At 48.2% G+C, this 27,439-nt stretch overlaps 1 protein-coding gene across 2 annotated transcripts in view; it reads right to left on the reverse strand.

Moving 5' to 3' along the window:
• ASTN2 (astrotactin 2) overlaps nt 1-27,439 on the reverse strand; it is an 829,294-nt gene that overhangs the window by 517,885 nt on the left and 283,970 nt on the right. For both annotated transcript variants that reach the window (XM_037059148.1, XM_037059147.1), the window contains exon 5: nt 22,090-22,197. In XM_037059148.1, the coding sequence (XP_036915043.1) occupies nt 22,090-22,197 (108 nt within the window). The remainder of the gene's footprint in view (nt 1-22,089; nt 22,198-27,439) is intronic.

Below are 27,439 nucleotides of genomic sequence, written 5' to 3' on the forward strand. Positions count from 1 at the left end.
TGCAGGGGAGGCAAAGCAAAGTTAAGACGTAAAAACAAAGAAAATGACAGAAGAACTTGAGAGATGGAAGTAGGAAAAGAAGACCTCCACAAAGGAGAAGGACAGAGAGGGGAAGCAGGAAGACAGGCAATGCACATGTGAGAACCAAGAGGAAGTCAAAGACAATAGAACTAGCACAGCAAAAGTCACAGAAAGGAACCCCAGAAAGAAACCCACTGGGTCAGGCAGCTGTTTAGACACTCTCCAATGAAGGGGCTTTTAATGTGCCCCACTGTCTCTATCCAGGAAGTGCTTGCTCCCCCCACCCCACCCCGACCCCCACCCTTCTGTGACTGGGCCTGGCCGACCTTGGCCACCACACCCCCCAGCCCAGCTTTCTGCCTCCAGGAGTGCCTACCGACTGGATTTCTCTTCACTCCACGCCTGGACGTCGCTAGGTTCATCTCAGCTGAGGTTCCTCTCCTTCAGGAAATCCTTCTCTGCCCTCTTCCTCCTGTTTGTCCTCCATCCCAGACTGGGTTGGAAGACGCTCCTCCCTATTGCAATGACACCCCCTACGCCCATCCTATTATTTATCACACAGAATTCTAAATCTCTGTTGTAATGTCATCCTCCTTCCAGTGAGCTGTAAATTTTCCAGGGCCATGAACTAGACTTGAGTCATAGCATATCTCCAGCACCTACCACAGAGGAAAACATGTATTCCACACCCAACCCATGACTAATGAAGGCACAACTGAGGAATGCCTGATTGGAAAAGGCGCTCCTCCTCTTGGAAGAGTGAAAAATTATGTCTACAACCACTGGGGGGTGCTCCTGAGTAACTCCAGCAATAGACCCTGGGGGAGCAGATGGAGCCAGATTTCTCTCTTCCAGACACTTCTGCAAAAAACAGAAGGCAAGAGTAATTCAAAACTAGAGAGATCCTTCCAGGCGTTACCAGGTGAGGCTGAGGATGGAACAAAGCCTGCCCTGGTGGATTGAAGACCAAAATGAAAGTCAGAAGCCCTGAACTCTGGTCTGTGGAAACGGTTAACTTGGTGGCCTGGGGAAGTCACGTACCAGCTGAGACCAGGTGGTGGCCTTTATTGTCGCTGGCCCTCACCTGCCAGGAATAGTAGGATGAATGAGCAATAAAGCATTCTGATCTATTAGGGAAAAAGTACCTTAATATATGGAGTGAGGTTATCTCGGCTTCTTACTCTAATTGGCAGCATTTATTGCATCCCTATGACAGCAACCACAACTGCAGCCCCTGGCAGTACAGATGCCGGCAAGTCATCACCCCTGCTCTCTGGTCTCTAGAGGGGCACACAGACAGACAGGACTAACCGTGCATGTAAAAAAGAGACAAAGACTCAGTGATAAAGGAGACGCAGGTAACATGCCATGGTGACATTTTGTCTGGAGGGATCAGCCTCAGAAAGGTGGTGACACTAACTCCAACCAGACCTAGAGGACAGTGAGGTTTTGCTGGACAGAATGGGTGACATGGCGCTCCAGGCTGATGGCACAGCACCAGCAAACAGGTGCAGGGCCTCTTTGTGGATGTCTGAGCTGAAGAGGGAACCGAAGTCAAGGTTAGAGAGGCAGGTTTGGCTAATATCAACTACAGGTAACAGGAGCAGGAACAGAAGTAGCCACGGCAGGTGGAAATGGCTGCAGCTATTAGGGACCACAGCAGCAGTCGCCCTGAGGGCACAGAGTCAAGAACTGTGCTGGGGTCTGTGTGCACAATGCCCAATGAGTTCTCAGTAACTCTATGCACATGCATGCATGCATGCACACATTCATACATACACACATATGTATGCATATCTATATCTAGCAACATGTCATTTTCATTACCATTTGATGAGAAGAAATGAAACATAGATGGGTGAAGTACCATGTCCAAGTACCATGTAAAAAACAGGGAAGCCTGAATCTACAGGCAGGTCTGTCCATCTCCAAAGGCAATGCTTCCGAGCACTGTGCTACACGTCACCGAGTGTCAGGCTGAGAGTGGAGAGTTGATCACAAGGGCCAAGAGAGGGCCACGAAAGGTGCCTGAGCGAAGAACACAACCCGACTGTTGCCTTCAGAAGACGCCTCTGGGGTCCCTCGTACCCCCTCAGCTTTCCTTGGGTGCCTCCTACCTTCCTCGGCCCAATGAAGCGCCTGCTGAGACGCGGAGGGGCAGACGTGGCCCGTGGGTGGCAGCCCGTCTCCCAGAGGAGCGAAATCCTTCTCTGCCCTCTTCCCAACCCAACTCAAATTATTTTGAGGTCCCAAATTTGTCTCCCAGAGGAGCGAGCACAGGCGGGCCCGGCCCCTCGGAGGCGCGCTCCAGCCTTCCCCGGGGCTGGGGCGTGATTTATCGGAGCAGGGGGTCCAAGGAGCCCTCGGTCCAAGGCTGCCAGCCCAGGCTGGGGTTTTTAATTAGCTGAGAGAGGGAGGAGTCAAGCTCTCTCACATGGGAAGAAGGAGAGACATCAAGAAGGCTCATAAATCCAGAAGCGAGGATCCTTGGCCTGGAGTTTGACAGTGGGGGGAGGGGCAGGCACACTGTTGACCGTTTTTTTCCCTCTTGGGACCCCTGTGCTTTCTGGCACAGGTGCTACCGACAGGATAGGAAGCCTCAGCACTCTTTACACAGCGGTCCCTCCGGATGCCTCTGTTTCTAGCCTGGTGGTGCGACCACAAGTCAGGGAACCTCATTTCTAGTTTCACTTCTATGACCAAGTTGCTGTGCAGTTTGAGCAAACTACAACAGAAAACCTCGAAGGCTTTGGAGTTAGACCTTACTAAACCCGTGACTTAGGCAAGTTGCTGTCCTTCTCCGTGTCTCAGTTTCCCCATCTACAGAATGAGACCTGGTGCTGCAAGGGTTGAATGAGATAGCACACACAACCTGCCTGACTCACAATGGATGTTCAGTACAGAAATGCTGTTGTTAAACTTCTTTTCCCCACTCTGGGCCTCAGTTTCCCCATAGGTAAAATGCCTCAGTTGCGCTACATGTCTTATAAGAGCTTTGCTAGCACTGATTACCACTGGATATTTTTAGTGGAATATGAGAAGACTTGGGTGTGGGCAGAAACAATATTATTTCCATATCCAAATCTAGGGTGGGGGGGTCACATAGGAAGGAGGTTGCAAATTTGCTCTTTGAGGGGGTCCAGAAAGCAGGACTGGGATGGAAATCTTCAGGGATGCACATTGCATGCTAATGTAAGCAAGGCAACCCTGAGAGTCAAACCTATTGTCTGCCGAGATAGTGAATGAGCTTCCCATCTCTGGAGGAAAGTAAGTAGAACAAGGACAATGGTCTGGGGCAGATGTTCTGAATGAAATGTAAACATTGGACAGGATGCCTGAGTTTTTCCTTTAAGGATGTTAAGTGCTGAAAATGTCCTAATGCTTATGTGTTACTAACTTACCATATAGTTTCTCATTGAATTCTCACAGCCCAGAGAGGTAGGGCATTAATGGCCCTGCCTTGCAGACAGGAACCTCGGGATGCGGAGAGTTAAGCTGTGTGCTCAAGGAGCAGGGAGGGACCCCTGTGCCTGAAATTCTTCAGCCCCTTACTTTGTGTCACGCAGCTGGCCTCCCAGCTGATTCTACACCTGGTGGCAGAGCCCCAGCCTGACACACTGCCCCAGCCTGATTGCAGCTGTCCTTTCCTCCCTCCCCAACCTGTCTCTGAACCCTGCCTGCTCCCCCACATGTATTTACGTGGGGCTGCTTGGTCAAAACGGCTTGGCTCCTTACCATGCAGAAGGCGACAGCCGGGCGATTAGTAAAATGTGTTACCAGTGTGTCTCCGAACAAAATTAAATTAAAAGTGCAGCTTCACTGTCAAGATAAGGGCCAAGCTTCGGAGATAATTTTTCACTCTCAAACACTCAATTACCCAGTGAGGCTGCATCAGATACAATCAAAGGGGGAAAAAAGAAGAAACAGAAAGGGGAGAGAGAGAGAGAGACCTCTAAAAACAGAAGTTCAGAGTTGTTATCCTGTCTCTGGCCAGGGACATTAAAGAGGCTGTTGCCATGGTGATGGGGCTGGACCACTTCAGGCAGGTGGGTAGGTGTGGCCTCTGACTATATCCTGTAATAAAAAAGATGCTCTTCCTCCCCACTGTCCCTGCCTGAGACCAGATGGTGCCATTTTTCACCTGAATTATTACATCCTTCTCCTAACTGGTCTCCCTCATTGTCCCCCTCCATTCTGGCTTCCATGAAAGCTAGAGTGACCCGTCTATCACAGCAATCTGAAACCATCCATCACTTCCTTGTTGAAATCCTTTGATGGCTGCCCATTATCATCGAGAGGAAGTCCAAATCACTTAGCTAGTGTCACCTCCAGCTCTCTGCTCCTCACGTTTTATGTTTCAGTGAAATGGACTAGACATCTCCCTCCCTCCCTCCCTCCCTCTTTCCCTCTCCTCTATTCCTCTCTTCCTCCCTCTCTCCATTGGCCAAGAGAAATTATTTTGAGGTCCCAAATTTGCCAGGCATTCTGCTTCATCTCACTCGGTTCAGTCCCCTTCGTCTCAAACAATCTCCTCCTACCTTCTCCCCTCAACAGTCTCACCTTGTTCCTCAAACCTCTGCCCATTTCCTGTGCCAGTGTGCCTGCTATGATTCCACTGAACCGGTCAGGTGCCCTTCCGTTTTGCCAACACAGAATTTATGCCCCACCCCCCACCCCCCGCAATCACAGCCCTTTTCATGCTCTGCTCTGTTGCAGTGACCCATCTGATTGTCTTCCCCAACCAGAGAGTGGGACCCACAAAGGGCGGAAGCTGGGCTTCACTGATGTCTTCGTTCCCAGGGCCCACCTGGCAGGCTTCTGGGAAGAGTCATGCACTGAACTTACCCTGGGCTGAAAGGGTGGGGCCCTGCGGGAGACCCCCCCTCAGGGACTGCAGGGGCCTCTCTTGTCCTTGTTTCCAGTTCTCCGCCACTATTTCTTTAGGCACCCGTTTCAAAATTTTCCTCCCCTGGACAGCCACCCTACATAACCCGAGGCCTTCACTCCAAACTGCCTTGGCAATTAGCACATGGCTTACACTACCACTTCCTTTTTAAGTGCCTTGCCATTCCCATCACAGAACTGCAGAGCCGAGGAGGGCACTGTAAAATGACAATCTATGCTACTAGAGAGAGACTGAGGCCGCCGTGTTTGATTGATCTGGCGTTCCCCACTATTTCTTGCTCCCTCTACTAGCTCGAAAATGCCCTGTGGGCAAGGACCACCAGGCTTATCCGTCTTGATGTGTTTTCCTAAGGCCCTGCCCAACCGTGGCTGCACCTGGAGAGCTTTAAACAGACACGGGAGATGCTCAGGCTCCGCCCCACACCTAGTAAATCACACTCTGCACCAAGGGCCAAGGATAGACATTTGTTTGTGGAGCCTTAGTACATTTATTATGTATAAAGGGTTGGGGACCACGCGAAAAGGGGAAAGTACCCTTTACTCAAAATATCATCCAAAGACCAATTGTACGATCATTTCATGGTTCAGGAGACTTTCCACCTGGATAGTTCGTTCTCATTCTTCTTCATCCTCTCTTTTGTTTTTCCCACATTAGGCAAAGATGAAATACTTCTGTGCCTCCAGGGATCCCAAGACCAGATACAATGGTTTGAATGAATCATGAGGCAGGCAGGGATGGACAGTGTTCTTCAAGATTTCAAATTGATTTAAAGACACAGACATCTTTAAGATAACCTGACCTAGCTACTGAGACACCGTCTCTGTGGGTATAAAGCGGAGCTGCAGGGCTACTACCACTTATTCACCACTATCTGCCTTCTGGGATCTGTGCTAAATGCTGTACTTGTTTTATTTTATTTCAACCTCAAAACCACTCTCAGAACCACACCTGGCTGTGCTTGGCCCCACAGTCCATTGTAACACACACTGTAGACTCCAGGAACAGTGTGGCTTCCAGACTGCGCACTGGGCTGTCTCCAGCAAACCCACTCACCTGAAATCCCTTTTGGGAACAGGCTGGGTCTAGCTGCTAGACAGAAGGACAAATAAATGCATACATATATAATACACGGTGATCCACCCACATATGCTGTTCAAAGGAATTCTTCCCTTTGTTCTCGAAAGTAATCATTGTGATATTTAAGTTCAATCCTTCTTAAAAAAGCATCCTTCACAGCTATTTGGCTGTACAATAGTCCATGAGGTTTATGGGTTATGATTTACTCAGTCTTTCTCCTATTGTTGGACATCTGGGCTCATTCTAATTGTCCAGCATTACAGAGTATGCCACAGTGGCTGTCTCCAGGTTTAGAGAGTCATGAAAACTTGTTACTGCCACGGGAAAAATACGGGCGTGACATAAGGTTGAGTGAGAACAAAGTGCAGACGTGTGTTGATTACAGTTATGTGTTGATGGGAAAGAATATATATGTATGTATGTATGTATATGTATATGTATATATATATATATATATATATACATATATATATAAATGAGGATGGGGAAATAAATGAGCTCTTTGGTCTAGAAGGTTCTTGTTGGTTTCTTTTTTTTTCTATTTTCTTCTAGTTGAACGGTTGCTTTATTTTACATCGGTGAGAAAAGATGAAAACCATATGCGTGCCACCTCCCAAATGGTTGAAATATGTCACTTCCCCAGATGTCCTGAGAGTGGGAAGATGACCTCAGGAGTCATTGGTTGGAACTTCCACAGACAGACAGCAAGCAGAGAGGAAGCTTCTTAAAGGTTGGAGCCATGTCTTATTAACCCTTGATTCCCCAGAAAGCCACACCATTCCTGGGATCTGCAGTGTGCATCGAATGGATGTGAGCACAGATGTCAGAGGCTGTAGGGGCCTTGNATATATATATATATATATATATATATATAAATGAGGATGGGGAAATAAATGAGCTCTTTGGTCTAGAAGGTTCTTATTGGTTTCTTTTTTTTTGTCTATTTTCTTCTAGTTGAACGGTTGCTTTATATTACCTCAGTGAGAAAAGATGAAAACCATATGCGTGCCACCTCCCAAATGGTTGAAATATGTCACTTCCCCGGATGTCCTGAGAGTGGGAAGATGACCTCAGGAGTCATTGGTTGGAACTTCCACAGACAGACAGCAAGCAGAGAGGAAACTTCTTAAAGGTTGGAGCCATGTCTTATTAACCCCTGATTCCCCAGAAAGCCACACCATTCCTGGGATCTGCAGTGTGCATCGAATGGATGTGAGCACAGATGTCAGAGGCTGTAGGGGCCTTGCCTGCAGTTTATTCAAACACCACCTCCCACCTGAGCAGCTGCAGCACCATAGAGACTTGCCCCGGTCTCCCCAGCATTTGAGTGCAAGGGCCACAGTTGACTCCACTTTTTCCCTAGAATCTACTCTAAATAGAAGTGGCAGATGGTTAGCAAATTTGCTCCGTGGGAGTCAGGCACCAGAGGTTCTTCACCAGTCCAACACAGAATGGGTCTGACTCAGTGACCGAGGGTGCTGCACGTCGTCTTGCCTGTTGAGTCAGCAACATATCTTTCCTGAGCCCCTATGTCCTGCAGCCTCTTAGCTGGTCTCATGACAGATGCCTCCAAGCTGTGGCATCTGCTTCCTGCCATGGAGAGCCAGGTGGTTTGATTGTACCTGAGATGTTGAGAGAAGGCGGCTGGCAACCCAGAACCCACGACAGAGAGGGCACAGCTGCGGCCTCTTCAGTGCCTGGTCTACTCCTCCCCTTAGGATAATCAGTCTCCTCCTCTCATGCCTTTATTTACCTCCCTATGGGAGGCCCAAGAACCTCAACTCCCCCCCCCCCCAACTCTGGAGTGTCCTCTCCTCTTGAACATGGGAGGGACTGTAAATATGATGGAATATCACTTTATGATTAAAGTATATTCTATGACAAAAATGAAGGGATTTTTTTCAGATGTAATTACGGTCCCAAATCAGTTGACTTTGAGTTAAACATAAATGAATCTATCTGGATAGGTCTGCCTGGAGCTGCTGAGCCCTTCATAGAGACTGGGGCTTTGAAGAGAGTGTAGAAGTTGCTTTCCTGGTGCCTTGAAGAAGCCAGCAGCCATACCATGAGGGTCCATGAGCAAGGGCCTGAGAGTGGCCTGTAAGAGCTGGGAGTGGCCCCTGGCTGACAGTGGCAGGAAGCCCGCATGCCTGCCCCCAGCTACAAGAAGGGGTTTTGTCAGTGACCACATGCACTTAGAAGAGGGCCCCCAACCTCATCTGAAAAAGCCCCAGCTGACTCCTTTATCTGAGACCCTGAGTGGGGAACCCAGTTACAACAGGACTGGACTTGGGACCTCCTTCGAGTAATAAAGGTATGTTTTTGGAGAGGTTACGTTTGTGAAACAGAGAGCAGTGACTCCTACTGCCCTTTCCCTGTCAGACCTCCCCTGAGCTCAGATCTGGTTGGCGGTGTCCACCGGGACACCCAGCGGGTACCTCACAGGCAGCAGGTCTAACACTGAGCTCAGCCCTTTCTCTCCTGAACATCGGCCAGTGTCCCTTCCCCGGCATCATGATTCTCTCCTGTGCAAGAAGCGAGTGCTCACCTTCCATGACCCTCACCCTCCACAAGCCTCACCACCTCGGAGCCCGTCAGCCACCAGGTTCCCACTGTAGGTTAACATCTCACCGACAGCAAGCCCTTCCCAGGCACTTCCAGAGTGCCCTCCTTCTACCAAATACACACTTCCTAGCTGGCCCCCTCTTCCAGTCCTGCTCCTTCTAGCTGTTTCTCTCCTGTGGAAAGAGTGATCTTCTTAAAACAGAAAGGGGACAATGGACCTCTGTTCTTCAGAAAGTTTCCTGGGTGCCCCAATCCACACAGGTCCAAATGCAGGCTCTCTCCTGCTCACGTAGAGAGAGCCGGGTTGAGCACCTGACCACCCCCAATTCGTCCTTAATACCGGTTTCCCTCCAAGATGCCTTCCACAACTTAGTTCCCTCTAGCGTTCCTTCAGAGGCACTTCCCAGGTTTTCAAGGGATGTATTTATGTATGTGTTTATTTGCGAAGTGCTCTTGCCCCCTTGTTCTCTCCCCAAGCAAGACTATGAGCTTTGTAAGGGGAGCCACATACAGGTCTCTTTTCCACTAAGAATCTGGTCCTTCGCATAGAGTCTCAACAGAATTAGACATTTAGTAAATGAAATGAATGAAGTTGACATTCAAAGCCTTCCCCAATCTGGGTCGATGTACCTGCTCAGCCTTTTTTCTCACCATCTTCCTACACACACCTTATACTGTTGTGACACATGATTCTGTTTAATTACCACATAAATCCCATAAAGGCGTATCTCCTCCATTTCCGAGAGGAGGAAACTGAGGCCTGGGAGGTAAACCAGCGTGTCCCCCGTCACGCAAACCAAGAGTCAGGGCTAAATACGGTCACGGGCACAAGCACCGTCACAGCACTTGGCCTGCCCCAGGTGGCTGTGCCCGGCTTGTTCTCTTTATCTCAGGGACGGGTTCTGCAGGGTAAGAGAATCCCGGTCATTCGACAGGATTGCAAAGAGTGTTCATGTGTGGGGCCGGACGCAGATGGTCCGACTCTAGCGGTGTAAGGAAAAGGGGGAGAAATCCTGCTAAGCCTCGCTGAAACACAACAAGGCGAGCAAGACTGATGATGCCTTGTCGCTAGTGTAAGCACCTACAAATGACATGTTTGCTTTATCGCCTTTGGTCTCCCATTTGATTCCCGACAGCCGTGTCCCTCCCTTGGAAGCCAGGCTGTCAGAGGCTGCGCTGGTTTTCATGGCGAAGGAGGAGGAGAACTGAAAACAATCTAAACAATATTTTGGAGCTGCCACGGGCTTGGGAGGGAGTTTTTAAAGTTGTCTGGCTCCCTCACTGCATTCGAGGAACCCTCATTTGCCAAGAGTACTTGATGTTTCTGCAGGCGGGGAAGAGATAGTGTGGAAGGGACCTTTAAAAGAAAAAAAAAAGAACAAAAAAACAACAGAAACCAGTGTCTGTTTTTTCTGAGATTTGAAAGAGAGAGAAGAGAGATATCAGACAGAGCTTTTTTTTTTTTTAGCCCAATACAGTTTCTGAATACATAATTTTCTCTTCTCTAATATCTCGTTAAATAGGGCCAAATGCAGGCATAGATCAAAGCTAGGGTTCTGCACTTTCCTGTTCTCTCAGTACGAGAAATCCAAACTGCAATCTCATCTCCCTGTGAGGGAAAACAGCATCTCCCTACAGAGCCTCCAGGAGCTCCTAGAATGCTCTGGAGGAATGTATTCACCTACTACAAATCACAAAAGGCTAAATACCAGGGCAAGACTTATGATAAAGAGGGAAGGAGTAAAATTCCTATGACATTCTCCTGGGGACAGCCCGGGGGTGTTGTGACAATAGATTTTGGGACCAGTTGAAATTGGGTTCAAGCATCAGTCCCACAGCTTATTGGTTCTGTGACCTCGGAGAAGTCATCTTCCCGGTTTTCGTTTCACTGCTTTGTACATACGGAGTCGTAGAGGAACATCAGCAAACACGCAATGGACCTGGCACAAAAGTGGCACTCGATACATGGCCGCTGCGCATTGCTGTTCCTCTCGTTATCATCATTCTCACATTGCTGCCTTGGGAAAGGGAGGAGACACTCCATGGGAGCCCAGTGTCAAAACAGGGGCAGGGGGACGTAGGTGACCAACACGGCAAGGAGGCTGTAGAGTGGCGGTCCTCGGGTGGGAACTGGGATTGGCCCACCTTGCAGAACAACACCCAGACCCTCGGGGCAGACAAGTTGAGTCTGAGATGGGCACTTGGAACTGAAGGTTTTAATTAATTTATTTTAATCCTTACCCGAGGATATTTTTTTTTTCATTGCACTTTAGAGTGAGGAAGGGAGAGAAATATCAATGTGCAAGGGAAGCGTCAATTGGTTGCCTCCTGTACCCGCCCAGGCTGGGGGTCTGCACCTGGACCAGGGGTCATACATGCCCATGCCCAGACTGTAGATTAAACCTGCATCCTAGGTAGGTGCCCTGACTGGGAACCGATCCCACAACCCTTTGGTTACTGCACAACGCTCCAACCAACTAAGCCACACTGGCCAGGGCTGGAACTGGCTATTTCAAAAAAGCTTTCCAAGAGATTCTGGGGTTCAGTTAGGCCAGAGAAGTACCTAGCTGTATGGCCCTAAATATCCAGCCTCCCTAGTTGACCTTGTCTTCTGTTTCTGGAAGCGATCTTCTCCCTGGACCCTTAGAGTTTGTGGTTTGCTTTGTCCCCAGCCTAGCGCATCCTTCTCTAGGAAAGATTCTGGATTGCTTGGGCTTTTTCTAGGAAAAGGTCAGTGGCTAAATTCTTACTTCTTATTGACAATTATTCTCAGGGGTGTGCTGGCTCATATTTAACAATGAGGTTAGGATTTGCATTTAAACTCTTTGATTTCAAAATCTGGTCAGACCATTATATGATTGAGATAATGCATGTAAAAGACATACCACAATAGCTGGTAGACACCCATATCTGTGGTTTCCCCTTCTTCCTTCTTCCGAGGAAGAAGGGGAAACACATACTGAAGTGTTTGCCAATTCCCATGGTGTAAACACTTCCACAATGCTTGCTTATCAGCCACACACTTGATGCTGCTCACAGCAGAGTCAGGAGCGATGAGTAAACCTGGCTCTCACAAAACGGTAGGAGGTGGCTCCTGCACAGCATCGGATGTTTTCTCTGTCATATGTTTTCCTGACTCACCCAATACCAGGGCCCCCACTGTTGGTGGTGTCCCAGGAGGCTTGTTCCTCAGGGACGCTGTTTTTTTTTTTTCCTCTCCTTTCCCTACTGAACCCATTTCTCAGTGTCTGAGCTGGGTCTGACCACCTGTGTTCCCGGTTCTAAGTCCTCCCAGGCTGATACTCTTTAAAGGGGTTAGAGTTGATAGCAGGAGGTTTCTCAGGGATCTGCTCAGGTTTTCTGCACCAGCATAGATATGGGTGTCTACCAGGTATTGCAGTATGTCTTTTACATGCATTATTTCAATCATATAATGGTCTGACCAGATTTTGAAAGCAAAGAGCCTAAATGCAAATCCTAGCCTCATAGTAACCTCAGAGACCTAAATCTCAGTTTCCTTATCTGTAAAATGGGAACAAAAACAAAACCTTCTCCCAGTGTTGTTTAGAATTCTATAAGATGATACACATAAAGAGCACAGATGAAAGTAAAGAGTTCAATAAATCACATGCAGTTTCTTTGTGCTTTTCTCCTTTTTCCCTCCTTGCTATATTTTTATCATAAACTGTCAGAATGGCATTGCTAAGAACATAGTCTCCTACCTTGTTGACTGAGAGATAGGAAACTGAGGCCAAAGGGCTTGCTCAATTCTTATATCCAAACAGGGGTGCCCCTCAATTGGAACCCAAGCCTCAGGCCTTCCCACAGTTGCATGATTACTCTCTATCCTGTTTCCCTCCACTCCTCAAAAGCTCTCCAAGCACTCGCTCTCGCTGGCTTTCCACCCTGCCCTGACCTATTCCCGCTTTCCACATGCCTATGTCCACGCCCCAGGATAACCTGACAAGCCCAGTCCAGCCTGAAGGTGCTGATGTATTCACCTCTGGGGTCCCCTTTGTCTTGAACTCCAGTCACACTGTCCTCAGCAGGAATCCCTGTTGGGCAGGGAGCAGCCGGCCAGTTGGGTGGAGGAGGTTAAGAGAAATAAGGGCCTTGCTTCTCTGCCTTACACCCCCCACACCAGGACCACCTGCTCCACATCCCTGATACCACTCCCTCCCTCCACAACCTGGGCTTTGGGGCACTCTTTCCAGGTCACTCTCTCTACAAAGGCTTAAAGAATGATTAAACGCCAATTGATCTGTCTTCAGTATTTACTCTTTGGAGCGGCGGGTCCTAGGGGACGGCCCTACAGGTGGGCAGAGGCTAGTCTGCAGCCGAGCCTGTGAAAGAGGCTTTCCTCAGACAAGGGACAAAGTCGTGAAGGGAAAAGCCATTTCACAATGTCCCCAAGAGGCCCAGCCCACCAAATTCATGCTCTTACTGAAAATAAATATGTGTACTTTTTTTTTTTCTGAAGCAAGACCAACTTCTAGACCAGCACATTGGGAAAAGGCTACGGAGCTGTGCCTGGCTCAGGCACTGATCTGCTGTGCTGACCTGGTTACCATTTAGTGGACAGTGATCCCGTGGCAGGTGCGCTCAGCAAAGCTTGTCCTCTCATACCCACCTTCTTTAATTTTCATGACAAGAGGAAGGAAGAGTAGAAGGACTCATACTAGATGTATCCTCCTTTACCCAGGAGGAACTGCGGCTCAGAGAAGGAAAGTGCCTTGGCCTAAGGCGCACAGCTAGGAAAAAGCAAAGCAGGGATTTGAACTCTGTCTGCTGATTCCAAAGGCTATTGTCAACCGAGCAGGACCACCATTTACATGATACTTTAATCTGGAAATAATTTCAAACTTATAGAAAAGCTGCACAGATAAGAAGAGTACAAAGAACACCCATCTATTGTTCTTTGCCCAGAATCGCCTACCGTTAACATTTTGTCCCACTGGCTTTGTTGTTTGAAAAGACAACATTTTAACCTTGGGGAAGATGCTTCCCTTCTCTGAGTCTTGGTTTCTATGTGCACAAAATAGAAGATTGGATGGATTTAGGACTGAAAAAACCCTGTGGTTTGATGACAAGTGATGGCTGAAGGATGCTCCTGCCTATTTGGACAGCCCAGCTTCCATTATTCCTGAAGCCATCAACTTGGACTCTACTCAGTTTCTGGCACCTCCCATCCCCACCGCAGTCCTCATACTTGGCAGGTGCTCCTCTGTGGGTGCTCAGCTCTCACCTCACCATTCCCATTTCCTAGAGCCACCTCTGAATTCTCAGCTTATATTTCAGAACAATCTCCTACCCTCAGTCCCCAAAGGCCTCCTCTTCCACAGCTATGGCTTGAACATTCCCTCACCTGTTCTTTCCCTCTGAAACAGGACTCCTTTGTGTGTGCATGCATGTGTGCACGTGTGTGCCTGTTTTGTCAGGCAGGAATCGAAAAGAAAAAGTTTACACATCCACACGAATTAGCACAAAGTTTTGTTTGCAATTCAAGGATTCTTATCATGATAGAAAACACTCAGCTCAAGAACTGCCAAAGTGAAAAAGCAGCTAAAACAAGGAAATAAGCAAAACCAGGAACATTCATACCCTAGTTCTCTCTGCTGGTGAACTAATTATAATTAGCAAAGCTTTGAGAAAAGTAGGTAGGGTTAGGAATCAGAACACGGGTTTTGCTAGAACTGGCTGAGCAGCCAGTGGATGGGAAAAGTGGGGGCCAGGGAGGAAGAGAGACCAGCCCAAGGCCACACAGTGCCCAGCAGAGCTGGGCAGGGAAGCCCACGCTGGGCGCTTGCGAGGCCGGAATCATCCAGCAGCTGTTTCTGCTCTGTCTCCTTCTCAGCACTGCGCCTGGGGCTGCACACGCCATCTGCACTTTGCATCTGGACCTTCAATTATACACTAGCTTATCCTGTTCAGCATCGCTTATTTGTGTGCGCTGCATCACCCCTGAGGAGAGTATATCCTCCTTCAGGCTGGGGCTCCCCGGCCCCACTTCCCACACTGCCCAGCATCATGCTTAGTAAGGTGTTTATTCCATAAATATAGGTTAGACTAGACTCAGCTTCAGACTTGATGACATGAGGCATAAATATCCTTGTTTGACAGATAGAAAAATTGAGGCTCCAAGAAGGCATGTTTGTCAAGGGTCACTAAGTGAGTGCGGGCTAGGGGTACAGACTGCAATACGCACCTCCTCGCCCCGGGCCCAGTATTTTTTGCTGTGTGTAGTGTCATCTCTGGTTAACAAGGTGAAATTCTGCTCAGTGGACACCTACCATATCCAGCTACTTAATGAGTTTTAGAGAACACCATGAGAACTAGCAAACCTCAAGCAAGTGATGAATCAATTGGTTATTTACTTAACCAAACATAGAAGTCTTGGTTTGACAGATAGACTTCTTTAGGCAGCAAGATCATGGATGATATGTGGTCAAATTTATCTCACAAATCACTGTGAATGTTCACTCGTGCTTCCTGGACCAGTCCTACAGGTGAGGGCCACCTACTTAACATGGTTGGTTTATTTAGGGTGCATGTCAGCAAACTGTTATATTATTATGTTTTTCTTAGAATAAAGTTTTATTAGGACATACTTATGTTCATTCATTTATGCGTTATCTGTGGCAGCTTTCAAGGTACAATGGCAGAGTTGAACACGGCCACCAGTGACTACATGGTCTGCAAAGCCAACAAAAGTTTACTGATTGGCCATTTGCAGAAAATGGCTGCTGCTTCAGGAAATCCCATCAGATACACACATCTTGGTCTCTCAGTGTCCGCACCTTGGTCCCTCTGTCTCTCTTCCTTTGTGCCACTCACCAACTTAATGACTACAGTTCTTTGCTCGGAAGTGGGGTTCCACCGGGCCATACCAGACACCTTTGAATAACATCCTGTTTTCCTTACCAAGAACCTGAGGCCCAGAGAAGCAAGGGCTGATTCTCTGACTATAATATAAATCTCTTTTCCAGGGGCTCTTATTGCCTCAAATCTGGTACTAGCTGATTTACTTTTGGTTCAGAATGTTACCAAGGAAAGAGGAATTCCGGGAGGAAGGAATTAAATTTCTTGGGCACCTGTGGGCGAGTTTGGGAACCTTCCATCTCCAGACTTGCTTACTCTGTGACATAGGTATTAGCAGCTCTATTTCACAGCGGGAAGTGCCTGGGTGTTAAAAGCCCAGCCATGGAAGGGAGACGAGGTAAAGTCAGGATTCATAGCCAGGTCTGGCAGAACCTAATGCCACTTCTATTTCTTTTATGGGATGTGCTAAAGAGAGAGAGCTAGGTCGGAAAAACCTGTTTGAAGATTTTTCTCTTTTCCTGTTCCACGTGCTCTCCCTACCATCAGCCCGGGGTACATCTCTCTCTGCCAGGGAAGCTCCTGGACTTGTTACCGCCCTTCAAATCTCACATACTCCAATGCACTTGAAGAACCCAGGCAGAGCGGGTTTTCAACATTAGTCCTCAGGTCTTCCTCCCACTACCAGGCACGTCACATGAGGATGTTCCTGGTGACCTTGAGGTGGAAGGAGGAGCAGGACTGACACCTCAATTCTGCTCCCCAGGAACAGGGGGGAGAAGGGAAAGGAGAGTAGACCCATTTCCAGCAAGTGACGATGGAGTGAGAGAAAACAAGAGGAGGTGAGAGAAGAGCAGCATCGACCTGAGCACTTATAAAACCCCAGACACTGGGCCAGGCATGTCTCTCACCCATTCATTCAAAAATACTAACCCGGGTCCTGCTATTCACCCCTCCTCGTGTTTGGTGCCAGGGATGAAAAGATAGGGCAACATGCGGTTCAGTGGAGCCTACGAACACTGCCCAGAGAACATACCTGTGGATGCAAAATTACACCAGCAATGAAATCTACAGAGGGAGATGAACATAGGAGCTGGTATAGAACAAAACAGGGAAATTCAGTGCGGGATGGCTTAGCTGAAGACTTACCACATGAATGGAGATGTCAGAGTGAGTGGGAATGAGACAAAGGGCAGGGGAAAGACTTCCAGGAGAGAACAGTGATGAAGGTTCTGGCAGGACCGCCGTGGGAATGCTGGAGAAGAGGCCTGAGTGGGAGGAACAGGCAGAGCCCTGGGGACATGGGCAGGGGCTAGTAGAGGCTAGCACTCAGGGGCCAGTAGAGGCTAGCACTCAGGGGCCAGTAGAGGCTAGCACTCAGGGGCCAGCAGAGGCTAGCACTCAGGGTCTAGTAGAGGCTAGCACTCAGGGTCTAGTAGAGGCTAGCACTCAGAGGCCAATAGGAAGTAGAAAGTTCACATCCCACCTTCTAAGCAGAGAAGCAACATGATCCCTACTGAAGTTTTGACTGGGTTGGAATACAATTAAGTGGGACCCATGAGAAGGTGATTTCAGCAGTTTTTAAGCAAAGAAAGTAGGCAGCAGGGGCTAGGGTGGCTGTGATGGAAAAAGGGATGATTTACTGGCAAGGCTTCTAGTTACAAAGGAGTTGCTCACGTTCCCATTTAATCCTCACAATTACCCTGAGAGGGAGGTATTTGCCCCATTTTAAATTTTTGTTTATTTTTAGAGAGAGAGGGAGGGAGAAAGAGAAGGAGAGAAACATTAATATGAGAGAGAAACATCGATCAGTTGCCTCTCTTCCATGCCCGGAATGGGGACGCGAATCCACTACCTAGGCGTGTGCCATGACCAGAATCAAACTGGCGACCTTTCGCTTTTGTGAGACGATTCCCAACCAACTCAGCCACAATAGATAGGGCTGCTACCCCATTTGAAAGACAAGATTATTGAGATCATTGGCTCATGTCATGTGGGTGGCTAATGACAGAGCCAAACCTAGACCCAGCTCACTTTGCAACTTCAACTCTTCCAGGAAGCCTTCCCACATTGCTCTGGTGTTCCTCCACCTTCCTCTTCTCTCTCAAAGCCGGGACAGAGTGAACCACCCAGGTAACATCTGGTTATACATTTCCTTCCAGTGTCTTCTGACTCCCTCCCCCCTACCACTCAGCCCCCTGTGGGGTCCTCAGAAAGACCTTCACCAGGATCTACTGACTTGTTCTCAGGCACCCCTTATTGACCTCTACGTATCGATTGGGAAGGTGAGATCAGAGATAGGCAGTGACTTGGCCAAGGTCACGTAGAAAAATGGTGGCAAATCTGGGACTAAAAACCACTGTTCCAGTCACCACTTCCTTCTGAGTCTTTCAAAGATGGCAACAGTTGAATTTCTTGACCCAAGTTCACGTGGCCCTAGATTTGAGGGACACAGCCCTGATCCTGTTTCCAGATGGAAATGAATGGGTAAGGGTGAATTACTATGGGTTCCAAGTGCAATGAGATGACGGTTTTCAAGCAACTTCGGGTTCCCCCTTCCCTGTATGTTTCTGTCTCTCTCCCTCCACATCATTGCATTCTCTCCCTCCACATCATTGCATTACAGTCTCCTCTGTGGGAGGACCAGGCTGGCCCTAGGCAGACCACAGGGGACGCATGACCTACTGCATTTGCTAGGGGATGGTGGTAGCAGAGGTCGGGGTGGGGGGAGGCTGGGATGACTTGAAGGCAGGCCTGGGGGTGAAGGCACAGCCAAACAAGATGACAGAGCCAGTCTCATGCCAGGGGCAAGTACTTTCTCCAAAACAAGAACCAGGAAAGGAGAAACACAATGGTTATGCAGGAGGCAGACACGATGCAAAGGAGCAGGAGCCATGAGCCAGGCGCACTTCAGGAGCGGGAGATCCCCACAGATACACAGTGAGTACCATTGACCTCAGAGGTCACACCTTCCCAGGTTTTGGATGAGAAAACTGAGGCCTGGATAAGTGGAGAGACTTGACTGAGGTCACACAGGGCACTGGCAGCAGATCTGAGATTCACCCACACACCGGGTCCTATGCTTCTGCCCCAGGAACTGAGGTCCACTGTGACTTCTCTCCTAGACCCACATGTGTGTGTTACAGATACCAATTAATTTTAATTCTTAGAACATCCCCCTAGAGCTTTAATTTTGCTGTCCTTATTTTTCAGTTAGGAGGCTGATGAACAGGGAGCTTATGGTTCATATTCAGGATGGCACCACTAGCAAGCGGTGGGACTTGGATTTGAACCTAGGCAGCTTACTGCAAGATCCATGCTCTTGCCCTGGCTGGCTGGCTCAGATGGTTGGAACACCATCCCATACAGCAGAAGGTTGCAGGTTCGATTCCCGCTTAAGGAACATACCTATGTTGTGGGTTTGACCCCTGGTCAGGGTATGGGAAGCAACCAATCAATGTTTCTCTCTCACACTGATGCTTCTTTCCCCCTCTCTCTCCTTCCCTTCCCCTCTCTCTAAAATCAACAAATATATCCTTGGGTGAGGATTTAAAAAAAAAAAAGAACCCATGCTCTTTTTTGTTTGTTTGTTTTAATTGTTCTGTTTAAGCCTGTTGCTTCTTTATTTAACTCTTGTTCAAGTACAGTTTTCTTTCTTGTATTCCCAGCCCTGCCCCCCCAGTACTCCCCACCTCCCTCCCATCTCTGTCCCCCACCTTAGTTATTGTCCATGTGTCCTTTATACTTGTTCATGTGAGTCCTTCCCCTTTTCCCCTGTGATTCTCTCCCCTCTCCCCTCTGGACCCTGTCAGCACATTCTGTATTTCAGTGTCTTTGGTTACATTTTGCTTGCTTGTTTGTTTTGTTGTTTAGATTCCTGTTAATGGTGATATCATATGGTATTTGTCTTTCACTGCCTGGCTTATTTCGCTCAGCATAATGCTTTCCAGTTCCATCCATGATGTTGCAAAGGAGAACCCATGCTCTTAATACTGTCTGTTCCATTGCTCTCTTATCCGAGGACTCCTAAACTCCCCCCTTGCTCATCTTTCTACTGTGTACTTTCCCATTAAGACAGTGAGCCCTAAAGAAGCCTGGACTCCGGCACCATATGTAAGAAAGAGCAAAAGGGGCCACAGCCCTTCCTAGGCATGGGCGTTGTGCTGTAGGTTTATTCAGCTGGAGCAGAGGTTTTACCGGGACTAAGTTCACCTTCTATACTAACAAACATCCACGGCGGCAGCAGCGCTGGCAGCAATAACTCTGACAATATCAATCACAGTGTCAGGAATGTGTTCCCTGTGATTCTGCAAAGGGGGCCTGGTAACTTATGCTCAGAGAATCTACACTCGCGATGCCTTTGCTCCTCTCTCAGGGCCCTTCCCTGCTGTATTCTCTTTCCTTGGCCTTTGCCACCATCTACTATATTTATCTTTTGATATAATGCCAGCCACACAAGGATAGGGCTTAAAAAAATTCTTGCTTGCTTTGTGTTCCCAGGGCCTAAAAGAATTTCAGACACACGGTGCTCCACAAATGCTTAAAGGATGTAGGGAAGGGAGGGAGGAAAGGAGGGAGGGAAGACTCACTAGGAAACAGCTAGAGAAAAGAGCAGAGCTTGGTGGGAAGGGAGAAGAGGAGACAATAAGAAGAAGAGAGAAGAAGATGGAACACAGAGGAAAACAAAGAAAAGACAGAACAATAAAGAGAAGAAAGCCATGATAGAGGAGAGAGGGAAGAAGAGACGAGGGAGGGCAGAGAGAAAGGAAGTGAAAACACACAAACAAGCAAGCATAACACACCCAGGGCACTGAGGAGGAAGAGCAAGATTGGGGGCCCCAAAGGTGGAGGGAGAGACACTTGTCATTAGTGGGTGATGAGGGGAGGATGGAGATAAAGCAGGTGGCTTTGGGGTTCAGCTGGCAAGAGGGCCAGGAGGAAAGTGTGTGGGCAGCACCGCAGCCCTGCCATCCTGGAAACACAGTCAGCCTTTTGGAGTGCACGGAGGCACCGGGCCAAATCGTCTATCTGACGCTCTGCGGCTTGCTTTTGTTTTTCTTTTATAAGTTTAACTCCGACTTAAGAGAGGAACACTCAGCGATGGATGTTTATCCAATTATCTATAAATAGCCCTGTCTTACAGAGGAGGCCCACCACCTTCCCCAGCCTGATTTCTGGCAGCTGTTGTGGGAAGAGGGAGAAGACAGGTCAGGAATCATCTATCACCAACTTTTAAATCTCCAATGCAGTAGATATCAGACAGCCAAGACATGGGAAGGAGGAAAAGGCAAGCCCAATTATTCTAATGGCTGAGAGGCTGCAAAACCTTTCCAGCTGATATGCCAGTGGAGACATCCCCCGCCCGGGGACTTTTCACTGAAAGACACCAGGAATAGTGAGATATGGAAAACAACGAGAACGGAACTGACATTAACAGCATCCATTTCTTTTGCCCTTAATATATACCAGGCACCAGGATACATATTTTTAAAATGATCATAACCAAAGTTTATCTTCAAGTCTCTGTGAGGCAGTGACAGGACCCACTTTTTAGATGAGAAAACTGAGGTGTTAGGCAGGTAGTTAACTTGCTTAAGAGCAAAAGGAGCCCCGAGAAGCTATGTGATCGGCGCTCTTTGAACACCATCACGCACGAGTGGGATGCACGCAGAACCACTTTGTGGGGGGGGGGGGCGTCTCCCCCTGTTCCCGACCAGAGACACTTCCCCAGCCCACTTCTTGGAAAGGGAGGAGGGTCACAGGCTGCCGTGGGCCTCGATGCGCTGCCTTCATGTTTTCCAGAGGGCCCTCGATTACTTCGGGGGCCTGGCTTAAGCCCACGGATCCGTCCTTAGTCACTGGCATGTTTGCACCCCAAGTTCTCTTCCAGGAATGCAATCTTGCACTTGTTGATTTTCCATTCTTATAAAAACACTCGGGGGTGAGGAATTACATTCATAGGTAATTGCCTGAAACATGCCCCGTTTTCCCTTCAGAACACATTTTATCAGGGAGAACCATGGGCCGCGGGCCGTTACGGAGTGCTGCCTCAGCACTGGGACATCTCCTTAGACTGGGTGTCGCTGAGATCCGTAACCATGCAGTGATACTAATTTCATCTGCTGAAGGCACAGCCCGGGGGGTTACATGATGTCATGTTTCTAGGGACCAACTGGAGAACTCTCCCTCGGGTCTCGGTGTCAGGCAGGGAGAATTTCGTGCATGAACTCTGGTTCTGTCCCATGGCCTCTGTACATTTTCTTGCTGAATATGTGTTTGTTTGTTTTTTGCCTTTTGATTGGTGAAAATCTCTAAGTTCTGAGAACAACCCTACAGTGTAGCACAGATTATCCTGCATTGATTTAACCTGCATGTAAGTAATTTTCCTTCTTCCGATTTTCCTTTCTATCTGATTCTCTTAGCTACTTCATTTCCTGTGCTGGATGAAAAAAAAAAAACCTGCGTAAACTTGAAAAAGTCATCTTTAAACCCTTTAGAATTTAAAATCCTTTGGCATAGGAAGCACACAAAGAATGGACGTAACGATGGCCACTAGCCTAGCCGGGGCTTCAATGCCAAGCTCAGTGTAAATTGGACAGGGATCGTGTTGAGAAAGATTTAGGATCTGTCACTAAGCACAAAATCTGCTTCCCACGTTTTCCTCCTATAAACTGGTTCTGGAACCTTCCTAAGGCCACTGGTACCTTTGCTGCGGCGACGGCTGCGGTACTGCTCCGTGTAGAACGTCAGCTGCGTTTCGTCGTCTGCCTCTGACCCCGATGTCCCCTTGGTTCTCCCGAAGCTGATTCCCCCTGTGAGGAAGCACACTGTGTTAGTCGTCGCTAACCTCCAGAAGCCCATTGATTCCCTCATCCACCCCCAAGGTCAGCAACCCCCTCCCTGGACTCCTTTCTGCAAATCCCAAGTGACCCTGGAGTTGGCATGATTGATGGGAGGAGTCTGGGCTCTGCAGTGAGGTGGACCTGGGATCTGACCAGCGCTCGGCAGCCTCAGGGCTGTGTGAACTTGAGTAAAGGCATCATCTCTCTGGGCCCTGGGTTCCTTCTCCCCAAAACAGAGATAATAACTATTAACCTTGCAGGACTGCTTTAAAGATTAAAGGAGATATGATATGTAAAATGCCTGGTCCTTGGCGGCTACTAAATAATTGATAGCTATGTTGTTGCTCAGTACCATAAGTCTGCCTCTAAGAAAACATCGAGGCAACTTCATTTCATACACATTTCAGTCAAGTGCTTACCAGGCCCAGCGCCAGACACTGGACACACGGAGATACAACCTGGGCCCTGCCAACCATGGGATCATAAGCTAGTCAAGGTGACAGATGGGATCCCGCAGTGCCTTTAACCTAATTCATTGCCAGGCTTTCCACACAGTAAGGCCCTGGGAATATAGAGGGAGAGCAATCCATCACAATGCAAATGACCTGGGAAGGTTTAAGGAGAAAGGAAGCTTAAGTCGGGGCTGAAAGGGTGGATGGGGGTTCAGTACTAGGAAATGGAGTTCCAAGGAGAGGTAAGAGCTGGAGCATCCCTCGGGGTGCGGCGGGGTGCCGGCCGGGGGAGGCCACGTCAGGTAGACCGCCGCTGGGGGAGGGTATGCTGGAGTCACCCAGTGGAAGGGCCTAAGTGTCACATTGAGGACGGATGTCGCAGTAGGTTCTAGAACAAGAAAATGAATGCATCGCTGTGCACACCAGGAAGGATATGAGAGTGGCAGGCAGGCCCCTCAGAATGGGTGCCAAGGAGGGCGAGCAGCTAGGAGGCCCGGTAATTGCCAGGTGAGAGGAGACGGGTCTGGGTGAAGCCACGGGCACTGAGGATAGGGAGGGGGCGATGGGTGCACGGGGGCCTCAGAGGCAAACGTGGAGGTACACAGAGAAAAAAGGGCATTATTCATACGCTACGACAGTTGATGACAAAAGTGATCAAGAAAAAAGACTCGCAAGAAATATGCCAAATTTGCTCTAGCCGGTGTGGCTCAATGGATTGAGTGCCGGCCTGAGAATCAAAGCATTGCCGGTTCCATTGCCAGTCAGGGCACATGTCTGGGTTGCAGGCCAGGTCCCCAGTGCGGGGTGCATGAAAGGCAACTACTTGTCGATGTTTCTCTCCCTCTCTTTCTCCTCTCTAAAAATAAATAAAATCTTAAAAAAAGAAATATGCCAAATTCTAGTAGCAGTTAACCGTGCAAGGAGGAATACAGAAATTTTTATTTCTGTACTTTCTGTATTTTTTAACTGTTACCAAAAAAAAAAAAAAACAACCCACAGGATGTGGAAAAAGAGGGATTAAAAAACTGATACACTCTTTACCCTAGAGAGGAAACACTGAGGGCAGAGCTTCAGAGCAAGCTGTGGGCACGTGGCGGGCAAAGAGAAAGAGGGACTCCGTAGGGTGCCTCAGACACCCACGTCAACAGACTATGCCTGGGAGCAGACTCAGAATCTGGCAGAGGTGGTTGTCCTGGAAGGAGAAGTCAGTGGCTGAAGGATGGGGAGAGAGGGAGATCTCTCTTCACTATAAATGTTTCACATCTTCTGAATTAAGCACCAATAAAACCTATTACCCATGGAAACATTTCACCTGAAAAAAGGAAACATATACATCAGAAGAGGGAACCATTACTCAGTTCACGAAAGGATTTACTATGTCATGTCCTCTGGTAGGATATGGAAATGGTTTTCCATGTACAGAAAGGCAACCTGCAGACGCTCTCGCTCCGATTCTGTCCTTGTGCATTCATGCGTTCGTTCATTCGTTCACTCCCACAACCTGTTGGGCAATTTACTCTGTACCTAGAAGGCGTCTATACATTATTGCATGCAATCATCATCACAAGAAATGTGTAATTATGAACAGGATAATAAAATAAAGACAGAGACATGCATGGGCAAATTCCTTGCTGAAAGTCACCCAGATGAGTAGGAGAGTTAGGATTCAGGGCTAGTCTGCTGAGCTCCAAATACGGGCTCTCGGGTGTGAAAATTGCTTTCCTGGAAACAACGACTCAGAAGAGAACTTTGGGGAGAGCAGATTGTCTTGTGAACAGCAAAGTGCCAAAGACTGTGTTGTGATCCTTGCAAATACCATCTCTTTGCAGACTCATAGGGGGGGAGATATGATGCGTCCTTCACAGATGAACCAACCAAGGTTCAGAAAAGGAAAGTGATTTGCTGATAATGAACGATGGCCAAGTGCAAACGTTTTAACCGCTGGTAACGCTATCTCTCAGTTTAAAGTTCTGTAAAATGAAAAAAAAAAAAGATACCTGCCCTGCCTCTTCCTGAAAATAGTATCCTACAATGAGTGGAAGTGTCCAATATCTGATCTTTAGCCCCAAATGTGTCTTGTTGTTGGTCAAGGTCCATCCCTGCTCCTTAGGGCAGACTTTCCCAGTCCTCAGTAACTAAGGCCGGGCCTGGAGATAGCGGGGGACTGTCCAGAATACAGCGGAGGCAGCTGCCCCCTGAAGGCTCTCCTCACAGGGAGCTGGCAGAGGTCCTCTGGGGACTGCGGAAGTGGCGGGAGGGAGAGCTCTGCGGAGGCCAGGAGGGCTGTTTAAATTGCCATCAAAATATTTTACTGTTAAAGAAAAAACCAAGGGAGGGAAAGGGGAAGGAGAAGGGGAGAAAGGGAGAATGGAGAGAGGGAGGGAGGGAAGTCAGGAAGCAGCGGGAGAGGGAAGGAGTGAGTGAGAGGGAGAATTTGTGTTTATCTACACACAATTCTCGGCCCAGGGGAAATAAAGGCATCTGCTAAAATAGTTGCCTTAGGTACAGGACGCATCTGTCGACCTTCTTGCTGTGTCTGGGGCAGCAGAGAAAAAGGGAGGGAACTGTGCCTGGTAGAGGTCTACCCCCGGCCCTTCCCACACCCCCGTAATGCCACCTCGCTAAATCCTCCCTCCCTCCCGTCCTCTCCCAAACAAATGACCTCTTCTGCCCCGGCCATGATGAACATGTCAGTTGGGATTCATTCCTTACTGGGATAGCCGACTGGGGGCAATAAAAAGTCACTTGGCAATTCATATATAATAAGAAAAGTCTCCCTGCCCAGCAGAACCCTTCTCATGAAGCAACCTGTTGAACCCTTACAGTGACCCTAAGATGTAGGTTACTATTTTTATTCCCATTTTAATGGGCAAGGAAATGTAGGCACAAGGAAATTAAGTAATTTTCCTGGGGTTGCACAGCTTGCAAGCAGCAGAAACACCCTTCAAATGCAGACAGTGGCAGCAGAGTCCTTTCCCTTGGTCTCTGTGCTGGGGTAGCATAAACTGCGAGTGAATGCCTTGTTGTCCACAGCCAACCCTGTAAGGAAGGCATGATGAACCTTGTTTAACAGATGAATAAATCGGGTCTTGGAGAAGTGATGCAAGGTGGGGGAGCATACATTGAAGTGAGAGAGCTGGAATTGAAATCAGGTCTGCCCACCTGCAAAGCCTGCCTCATGGCTAAAAAGTCTGCAAATGCGTGAGTGCATGTGTGCGTGGTAATATGCGTGGAGGTGCAGCGGTGGCAAAGGCGTGAAGATTTGACCTCAGAGGACTGGCAGGTCTGTCACTTGCTCCCAGAGTCAGGGGCCGCTATGCCAATCTAGCCAATAAAAATATCGTGCAGGCCACACATACACTTTTAAATGTTCTAGTAGTGACATTAAAAAAGTAAAACTTAATTTTTGTAATATATTGCATTGAACCCAATATACTCAACATGCTGTCATTGTGACATGTAATTAATGTAAAATCATTATTATACTGAAATATTTTATACATTCTGCACAGTAAGTTTCCAAAATCCGGTGTCTATTTCATGCTTAAGCACATCTCCATAGAGACTAGCCACATGTCCAGTGCCCATCACGTCGGAGAACACGGTTCCGGCAGCATTTATACAACCATTATTACTGAGCTTAATTAAGGGCCCGGATCTGGGCACGGGAGAGAGATGACTAAGCCACAGGCCCCACTAAGGTGCTGAATCATTTTTTAATGTGACTTGGATGAAAAATGGTGTATCTCAGATTCCATTAAAAGACAATAGCCATTGTCTCTGCCCTAAGGCATTTAAGAGTCTAGCAGGTTTCTATATTGGCTTAATGCATGCGCCAGGAGAGGTCAAGCATTTCTGTAGAAAGAAATCAAGGGATTGAAGTCAGACTTGTGTTCTAATTCTTGGTCTCACTTAGCAGCTGAGTGGGCTCGGGCAAGGCACCTGACCCCAATGGATTGGGGCCGTCACTCTCAGCTCACAGTGGCAGGGTGAGGGAAGTTGTCTAGTGCATGTAAACAGTTAACACAAAGAACAAGAAAGGGATGGTGAGGGCACATTCATTTAGAGCATTTATTCAATGCTCACCCAAGTTTATTAGGAGGAAAGGAAGCACTGGTGGGTGGCAGTGGTAACTTCCTGCCTTCTGTGATATCCCAGGGAGGTGGCAGCCTCCCAGGGCATCTAGCCTCTGAATGTCCATAAAGTCTGAAGGGGCCGCAGGCCAATCACAGACTGACTTGGAGCTAATTCAGTAGAATGGGAAAGGGCTCCCTCAGCTAGCATTTGCATATGACATTGTTGATTTTGTGTTTTGTACAACCACTCCTTATTCAGGACTGCTCAAGAATTTCCATTTAGAAGCTGAGAGAAAGTGAGAATGGTTGGAGACCATCCTCAAAAGACTAGGAACTGCAAGGTTCTCTGGCCTTGTTCCATGAGCCCCTCTTTTGGTCCTGAGTGTTCTCAAATGAAGCCATGGAGAAGAGGGCTAAGCACATAACACGGTGTGAGGTGCACCGTTCTGGGCACTTTATTTGCAATATCCCATCGACATTCAGAAGGGGTCCGAGAGGTAAGAATCATCTCAATTTTATTGAGGGCAAAGCAACCTTCAGAATCTCACTGTTGCTTATCCAAGATCATACAAGTTACTAACAAATGGCACAGCCCCCAACTTTGAACTTAGCTTTTGTCTCATTGAAAACCCTCTGTTCTCCTGAAAAGATTAGCCATTGGGGAAATGCAGATCAAAGCCACAA

The sequence above is a fragment of the Sturnira hondurensis genome, unplaced genomic scaffold (genome assembly GCF_014824575.4).
Source record: "Sturnira hondurensis isolate 20B ecotype Veracruz unplaced genomic scaffold, ASM1482457v3 Scaffold0010448, whole genome shotgun sequence".
NCBI lineage: Eukaryota > Metazoa > Chordata > Mammalia > Chiroptera > Phyllostomidae > Sturnira > Sturnira hondurensis.